The sequence below is a fragment of the Diplotaxodon limnothrissa genome, linkage group LG10, assembly GCF_057381915.1.
Source record: "Diplotaxodon limnothrissa isolate DT_005_m linkage group LG10, D_limnothrissa_male_GT1.1, whole genome shotgun sequence".
Taxonomy (NCBI): Eukaryota; Metazoa; Chordata; class Actinopteri; order Cichliformes; family Cichlidae; genus Diplotaxodon; species Diplotaxodon limnothrissa.
Window position 1 is genome coordinate 24,770,538 of NC_140605.1, and position 8,938 is coordinate 24,779,475.

Below are 8,938 nucleotides of genomic sequence, written 5' to 3' on the forward strand. Positions count from 1 at the left end.
ATGACCATTTTAAGACGACACAGCTACAAGATGCAGCGACTCAGAGTCCCCATTTCAACTTGGGTGAAACGCGTGGACGTCAAACTATATACCAGTTTTTAAATTGTGTCCTAGGCCACGTAAAACCTAGTAACTATAAACTATCTAATATGCATATCCACATAATTATGGATTGTTATAATTACGATATTAAAAAAAACCCACACACATGTATTTTAAAAGAAAATACATTAAGACACAGATTATGTTAGATTTATATTTCAAATATGACAAAAATGCTGCTTTTACAGTAGCAAAATTATTGTATCGCCAGAGTTTAAACATTTAATAAGCTTTCTGCCTTGCACAGTGGATATTCTGAAATACTGAATCATCATAAATAAATTATTTTATAGTTATTACTTATTGTTTATTGTTAGTGCTATAATAATAAAATAATAAGAATAAAAAAATAAGGGAAGGATTCTGGATCAGCAACATGATTTATACCTTCTCCGGTGTTCTCCAGTATTGCGGAGAAAATGGACCTCACAGTACGACTGCAGTACATTTTCCAGTTTCATAAACTACTCCTGCATTTGGGGAATACTGAATGAAATGAGAATATACACTTATTGTACCTTTTCACTTGTTGCTTTGCAGACTTTTACACTGAGAGTAACATCATGAAGTGTAAATGATGTTTTAAAACATCATATAAAAATTTCATATATTTATTATTCTACTGATACTGATAACAAAATCCTAAAAATATAACGACAAAGCATCAGCTGTCTGCCATGCAGTAAGACGTCTTTTCTGTAAAGTGCTTCTCAGAAAAGCAGTGAACATACCATTATAGTTTTTTTTTCTTCCATCCACTTGGTACACTCATCAACATAGTCAGTATTACCAAAGGTTTTTTTTTAAAGAAACAAACAGGAAGTTTCACATAAGACATGAAAACCAGAGTGTGTTCAAACCACAGCTTGTTCTATTCTCTGCTTAAGCCATAGTAACAACCTAGGGTGTTTATTTTCATCTACAAAGATGAAATACAGCAATGAGATACATTGACAGAATCAAAGAGAATGAGATGTGGCCACATATACAGAGTATTTAGCATTTAAGTTCCTTAAGTGGTGGGAAGTAGCATTTTCACATTCATAAGAATTGCTGTCACTGGGGAGTTTAGTCATTTGCACAGGAGACATTGACTTTTAGGTTGAAAACAGTGCAATGTACAAGTCTGGTGACTACAGTAAAGAAAAAGACAAAAAAAAACTACAGGAAAATGCAGTAAAATCACAAAATTGAACAGTCATTGAGAATCATTACGTAGCATCTAGGAAATAATAATAAAGAAATAAATGATCCTACACACCTTCAATAAAAACATCACTCATACTTCATTTTTAATGGCCATTGAATTAGAAACCAGGATCTAGGGTAAAGAAAATTATTTTCTCCCTTTTCCAAGTATTTAAAAAGTTCTAAAATAGTTTCAAACATTCAAATACAGGTTTAGTAAAAATGTCATATAGCTGCACAATTCAACGTAAATCGCAAAAACTCTCAAGTGCTATAACGTTAGCCCTAATATCAATTATATTGTGATTTTAAAAAGTGATCTTCTGTGTGTGTGTTTGTGTATGGTTGCTAAAATTTGAACTTTTTTTAATCAACTACAAAGCAAAATTCAACATTAAAGCAAAACAAATAAATAAAAATAAAAAAACCCAGGTTAGAACAATCATATATGACATAGTTTCCTGGAGTTCGATGCTGATTTTAGTATGTATTTACTGATCCATCCATCTATCTTAATAGCTGCTTATCCGCCTAAAGATCAAGTTCAGGGCTGGAACTTTTATCATGTTGATTTTTCTGCATTGGGTTTCAGTGCAGAAAATGCAGTTTCAATTGGCCTCTCTTATCACTCTAACATCTGTGTAGATAATTTCATCATCCAAATTACCTGTGGGAGAAAAGCAAGCAAAAAGAGTGTTTTGTGTTTTGAAGGAAACTATATTCTTTAAATAATCGTTTTCCTGACTATATTTCCTATTTTATTTTTTCTTTATTTTATTTTACTTACCCTCATTAGCCTTTGCGGGACTTCTTTTTTTGCAAAACTTTTTTATAACCATACTCAAAATCACAATGACAAAGAGCATGATGACATTTGTGATCACAGCCACTGTCAAAGTTGTAACAGAACCTAGAATGCAAAAGCAAATGTCAAACAATATTGAATATCAGGACTCTGTTTGAAAGCTGACGTGTTTAATTTAATTTGCTTTAATACTTTAATTCAGCGGTCCCCAATCCCTGAGTCCGTGAGTCGTTTGGTACCGGGCCGCAAGAGTTGAGGCTCAGGTGTGAAATGTATGGTTTTCAGGGTTTTTATCGGTTTTCAGCATTATTTTGTTATTGTTTTTATCGTTAACTCGGTTTTTCTGGGTCTTTTCACGTGTGTTATGAATAAATCTTCTTTTTTTCGGTACCGGTACTAGTTTTATTTTGTTGTATTTATCCGCGACACCTTAAAGGCCGGTCCATAAAAATATTGTCGGGCATAAACCGGTCCGTGGCGCAAAAAAGGTTGGGGACCGCTGCTTTAATTTAACCTGTTTAAATTCCTTGAAAAGAAAGTGTGTAGTGATATGTCAAAAAATTTTATTAATCTGTTAACCAAATGTACTACCTTTGCAGGCTACCAGGTGAATAGTTGTTTCATCTCTGCTGACATTGTTCCAAACTCGACACATAAGGTTTCCTGTCAGCATCCCATGCAAGTTGATGGTAACCTTTGAAACAATGGATTTCTCAGCTGTCCAGTTGCTCATTGATTGGTCTTTGCTTTGTATCAGAAAGTGATTGTCCAGAGTCAAAATTAATTGTACATCTCCCTCAGAGAAGCAGCTGACATTCATCTGTTCTGGTGCCCAGCATGTTTGAGACAGTGTTGGCTTTGACACTGGAGCTGAAAGATTCGTAAGTAAGTAAGTAAGTAAGTAAGTAAGTAAGTAAGTAAGTAAGTAAGAAAGAAAGAAAGAAAGAAAGAAAGAAAGAAAGAAAGAAAGAAAGAAAGAAAGAAAGAAAGAAAGAAGAAAGAAAGAAAACATGTTCCAGAGGAACTATTCTTTTTTGTTAATCAGAAAAACAATGAGAATTATTTAATAATTTAAGTTGTCTCATAGCTAATTACATTATTATTAAATCCTGTTAAAATGTAAAACTATTAATTTGTTTTGTCATACTAGTTGAAAGTCTAAGATGAAAATTATAATGTAATCATGAATCCTGTTTGGTCAGTGTATCTTATTTTTGAATTTTTATTCAATTTTCCACTTTTCTGTTTAAATATTAATTCACAGTACATTGTACATGGATGTTTCAATATCTTCTGAAACAACAAAATAAATATTGCAAATCATTTGAAAGGTTAAAGTGGTAATCAGTAGTTTTAACCTAAAAATTAGTTATTTTTCAAATTATTCTTCAGTAGTAACTGCAAGTACGCTGCTGTAGTTGTTGATACAAATTAAAGCGTAGACATCATTAAGTTTCATTTCTGACATTTGTTTATCTTAAGTCATTCGCCACCAATACTTTTTCACCTTTTTTTGTTTTGTTTTTTTTTACAATTTGTGCATTCAGTGTTTTGTTAATAACATAACCTAAAAAACCTGAGATTGAACAAAATCTTGATTTAAAAAAAATAAATAAACAAATAAATAATAATAATGATAATAAACTTACCTTGTACTTTCAAATACACTTTCACATTTTTCAGTAATATTCCATGATGATCGAATTCCTCCAACACGTAATATCCTGAGTGTTTCTTCATAGCTTTACCTAACTTAAGCATTTCATTGCTTATGCTTTGTGACTGATCCGCATATTCCTCATTTAATTTTATTTTCCCCTGATATTTTTTTGATAAAATCCAGTGTTTGTCATCCTTCATGATTAAAAGTGAAGAGTTAGGTTTAAATGGCAGATGAAAAATTAGCAGCTGTCCTGCAGCTCCGAAACAATGATGACTTCCAGGAGATTCTGAAAAATGGCACACAATTGAATCTAAAACAACAAAAAAGAACACATTTTTAAAACATTTACACCGACTGGAAAACATTATTTATTATATTAATTTATTGCCTTTCACATCCGTTTTCTATGGCATGTATAATTCAGGGTAGCGGGGGGGGGGGGGGGGGGGGAGGAGGAGCCTATCTGAAGTACCACGGGGTGAGATACATCCTTAATTTCTTATATTAAAAAAAAAATCATGTAAATTTAACATTAAAGTTGGTCCAAGATGATTTCTATCTTTTGTTTTAAGTCAATTTTTTTGAATGTGCGAATGATTGCCTTCTGCGTTACTCTCTCATTCAGTGTGTCTTTATTGAAACCCAGGTAAAATATCTTACTTTACAGTAAATACCTTTTGCCAAAGCCGTTGTTGCCAGAACTGCAATACTCATGTAGAAGGAAATCATTGTTTCTATAACACAGCAGTAAAAAATTTGATTATAATAACGTATTACTTTTAATGCTAGAAGAAAATATATATAAGGTTAAAAGGTTATGTTTAGCTAATCTTACTCAAGTAATTGTGAGGCTAAGTTAAAAAAAAATGCATTTGATAAAAAATAACACAATAGTAATAATCATAATATTCATAATAAATTAAAAAAGATATGGGCAATCAAAGTGAAATAGCATATATGGATTATTGATCCAAAATGCTAAATTAATTATCAGCTTACATAGATTCAAATTCCAGGCTGTCACTCACCACATTTAAAAGTTGGTCACGTATTGTTCGCTGCTGTGTAAGACTCAGTGACTGATTTTTCACTGGCAGAGGGTTGGTTTTATGGTCTTCCTTGCTGTTTGCCTTCTCTTATGATAAGAACGGAAGCAGTTATATTCAAACCCAGTTTACTAAGAACTCTATTCTTACTAAGAGCTCTGTTCTTCTACTTTACGTTCTGTAAACTATTTTGGTTAGTTCATCTTACATCTGGCAAGTATGCAATGTAACAAGTTAAAAGGCACAATAAGTTTATGTTCTCATTATTATTATTTAATTGTTAACAAAAAGATTTGGGAAGAATTACACTTACTTTACACTTTTTTTCTCTTTAAACGAGGCAACGTTTGCATGTACTGAAACGTAACTAAAGAGAGAAAACTGAAAATGAAACACATTTAAAATTTACATTCACAAATTTGTGTAAAAAGCAATTGAGATACAGCTATATTCAGCAACTTTATTTTACAAACATTTCTCCTTAAAAAATAGTTATTTACAGGTCAATGCATCAAAATATGGATAATTACTGATACAAACTAAAAATAAAAAATTAAACAAAGACAGAAATAATAAGAATTAAATTCCTTAATATCTTGATTGATCACTTGAGAACCTCGGTTTCTTGTTAAAATAAACAACAACTTTGCCGGAAAAGATGTTTTTCTTGCTAGGGGCATATTTATCTAAACACCCCATATACCTTTAAACACTGATGGTGAATTTCATTAATTCTTACAAATGTACTAAATTCTTTATATAAACAGATTTAAGATATGTATTTGCAGACTCATACACATGAGAACATTGAGCATTGTTCAGAGTGTGACAAATCTAATTACTTACACATGGACTGAGTTACGCATATACAGCTTTTAACTTATAAGTGCAGATATTGCAATTGTGCATACATTTATTGCCCATAATATCGTACAGACCATATGGTCTGTATTTTATTGCTTCTAATTACTTGTGAAAAGCATTGGCGCCATCATGTGGCAAGTGCTGATTACTGCATTATTTAGTCACTCAAAAGGCTTGCATGGAATGATAACACTAATTCTAGTTCACAAGTTTGATGTAAAGGTGAATAAATGATTTTAATGATTTTTTATCAGAAAATGGATTTGTTTATCAAGAATATAACAGGAATTATTATTCATCCCTGTCCTTACAGTATCCCTACCTGGCAGCTCCATATTCAAAATCCGTTGTCCAGTGTATCCAGCATCCCTCCTCCAATGCATCTCAAACTCACACCTTGTGTAATTTGTTTTATATATTCTAATCTTGTTCATCTTGTTCACTCCCAATGAAAATTCTTTAGCTTTGCTACCATTAGCCAGTCTTTTTGTCAGTGCCACCAATGAACTATCTCACTACCAACTTGTATTTTTACCCTGACATAAATCATGCTTGATACTCGTCTCCACCCACTCCAGCCTGCCTACAGTCTCTTCACCACTCGTGTACTGTCCAGTGCTTTGGTTGACTCCAGGTATTTAAACTCATCGACCCTCATGCACCCTGAACACCAAAGTCCACATAGACCTTGGACTCATCTGTCACTCCTACTGCACACCTTATCACTGTTTTGCTGTTCTCTTACATCTCCTGCACCACCATCACATACTTCTGACTTCCTCATCCAGTACCACAGTTCCTCTCATGGCACTCTGCCATTAGACAAAAAGGAAAAACACACACACACACATGAAGTAAGCTCTCAAAATATGTGAAAATCCCAGTGGGACCTTCATCAAATCAGTGAAACTGTACAGGAAAGAAGGTCAGAAATAAACTAGGGAGAAACAAAATGTAAAAAATGGACAAATTTGTCATTTGTTATGTAGCAGGTTTGTCAGAGAAACATTCTCCAATATAAATATGTATAAAAGCACTTTGAGTGGACAGTGTTTGAGGAGAAAAGCACAATTTAATGTAGGAACCAGATCATTTACCTTAGCAAATGATCCCAGGCCTGTGACTCCTGTCCTCTGTTATAAACTGCATCGACAACCCCACCACCACCACCACCACCACCATCTAAGCAGCTGGTGGGTTAAATCACCGGTACTGCTGCGACCTGGTGGTATGTTCTGTGTTAAATACTACTTGCTCTCTACAGCATGGTAGAGAGCACGGGTGTAGTAAAACTCATATTTACAGATTTCTCTACACATTTACATATTTGAAATTAGAGCTCCCTCCTACATGGTTCTGAATATACAGACATCGACTGAGGTACAAGTATACAGCTCTGCATTCATGTTTTAAACAAGAATGCTACAATAATAGCCTGTACATATATTTTTACAATATCTTGTAGATTAAGTAGTTAGCATTGTATTGCTTCTTGTCACACCCTCCATGTGCTGATCACTGTATTACTTGCAAGTCAAATGTATCTCTCATACCAAGTATTTTTACAGTTGCTTCTACAGGTTACATAAAGGTTAGATTATTCCAGAACAATCACTCATCACAAAACAATAGATGTAATGAAAAACAATTTTTCTTGTAGTAGAAGCAGAAGGACGTAAACTGACGTCTACATGGGCAAAGATTTTTGCGTGGTACAGAGATGAGATCATTTCAATGGCCAAGTCAGTATCTAAGTTGTCATGGTCCCCGTGTCTGCCCAGCTGACCCAGGTTGGCTACATATGTTTCTTGTTTTCCTTTCCCTCTCCTTCTCCTTCGCACTCACCGTGTGTCGCCTGGGTGGAGCTCATCGCGGGCTCCCGCCCCTGGCCCTTGCACCTGTGAATCATCACACACCTGTGGCTCATCTCTTCACCAGTGTCCACTACTTAAGGCAGTGGCTGGAAACATGTCATCGCTGGACTATTGAGTAACCTCGGTAGTAAGTTTGTTTTTTCTCGCTGGATTAACCGCTTGTTCCTGTGTGCAGGATTGTCTTTCCCTTGGCGCCCTGGGCAAGCTGAGTTGCTGGTGTGTTGTGTTTTTGGAATTGTGTGACGATTTCCTTGTGTGTGAAGAGCCCCTGTTTCCAGACCTCCCCTCCCCTTACGCAGCAGGAAATTAGGGGGAAAGTCATGTATTTTTGCACAAAATCAAAATTCATATATTTTGTATATATTTGAACTTGTTTATTTTTAAAATTACTGACGTATACCTGACATGAATGATTTTTAAAGATTCTGTCAATTTAGCTTGAGTAGTAGTATTAATGACATATTTATCTGTTGCAATGTTATACAGCACTGTATTAAATATACACATTTAGAAGATTTCTGACATCCGGCCTCGTAATAAATAATATGAAAAATGTTCAGATATCTTCTTTGACCATCTTTGACCACAAATTTCAGCCAGTTCTGCTGCAATCCTATGAGTAAACATAATAAAATACTTGATTTTAGTTCATAATGCTTTAAGGTCAAAGGGCAGAGTCACACAAATTAGGAAAAGTTTCCATTAGATCATCTTCAAGCATTTAAAAAATATTTTTTCAGAACATTATATGGCTTTACAATGACACAATGATGATGAATATAATGTACTTGACTAACATCTTAACAAGGCTGACATCAGCATAAAACATCAACATTTTAAAATAACCCCTGCCTGTTGTGGGGAGTTCTCTCAGTGCTATTGTACCTATTGGTTTAGCTTATTAGTTAAAGTTTTTAAATTCAATGTACTATGTACTTATCATTTCTGCCACTCTGCCCTCCCTCATGGACATTTTAATTCCCACAAGATATAAGGAAAAGGCCTGAGACTTCACCTTAAGCATCGCTGGTGACCACTCCCACCTTTCACCCTCCCTCTTCAGCTTCCCTGGGGGAAGGACAACATCTAGGCTCAGTCCAATAGACTGCTGAGTAGTTTTATCCACCAGGCAATTTGCACCATGGTCATACCTGTTGCTTTTGGTCATTTGCACTAATGTTCTTGTACATGTCACAAGCTTCTCTATTCATTTATTTTATTCATATCTTGCACATATCTTCTACACAGGTTTGATTTTTATACATCACCTAGAGCATTTTGATTCTCCTGTATGTCCTGTACATGTAGAAAATTGACAATAAAAGAATCGTTGAATCTTTATTACTCCTAAAAGTAACGTAAACAAGTACTTAAAGCATCTATATCATACACTCTT

General features: G+C 34.3%; 1 protein-coding gene across 1 annotated transcript; it reads right to left on the reverse strand.

The window, feature by feature from the left end:
* Positions 1-1,898: 1,898 nt before the first annotated feature.
* LOC146624520 (uncharacterized) lies at positions 1,899-8,710 on the reverse strand. The gene is made up of 6 exons (XM_085363455.1): positions 8,586-8,710; positions 7,514-7,566; positions 3,745-4,068; positions 2,687-2,965; positions 2,078-2,200; positions 1,899-1,957 (listed from the first exon to the last, which is right to left on the reverse strand). The coding sequence occupies exons 1-6, from the start codon at positions 8,708-8,710 to the stop codon at positions 1,899-1,901; spliced, it is 963 nt and encodes a 320-aa protein (XP_085219581.1).
* Between the last annotated feature and the right edge of the window lie 228 nt (positions 8,711-8,938).

What these genes read in the sequence shown, in the direction of transcription:
- LOC146624520 (XM_085363455.1), bottom strand. Translation starts at nt 8,710, where the DNA reads ATGACCAAAAGCAACAGGTATGACCATGGTGCAAATTGCCTGGTGGAT. An exon ending in CTGAAGAGGGAGGGTGAAAG is followed by an intron (nt 7,567 to 8,585) that starts GTGGGAGTGGTC and finishes GATGATTCACAG; the next exon opens with GTGCAAGGGCCAGGGGCGGG. An exon ending in TCCCGCAAAGGCTAATGAGG is followed by an intron (nt 1,958 to 2,077) that starts GTAAGTAAAATA and finishes TTTCTCCCACAG; the next exon opens with GTAATTTGGATGATGAAATT.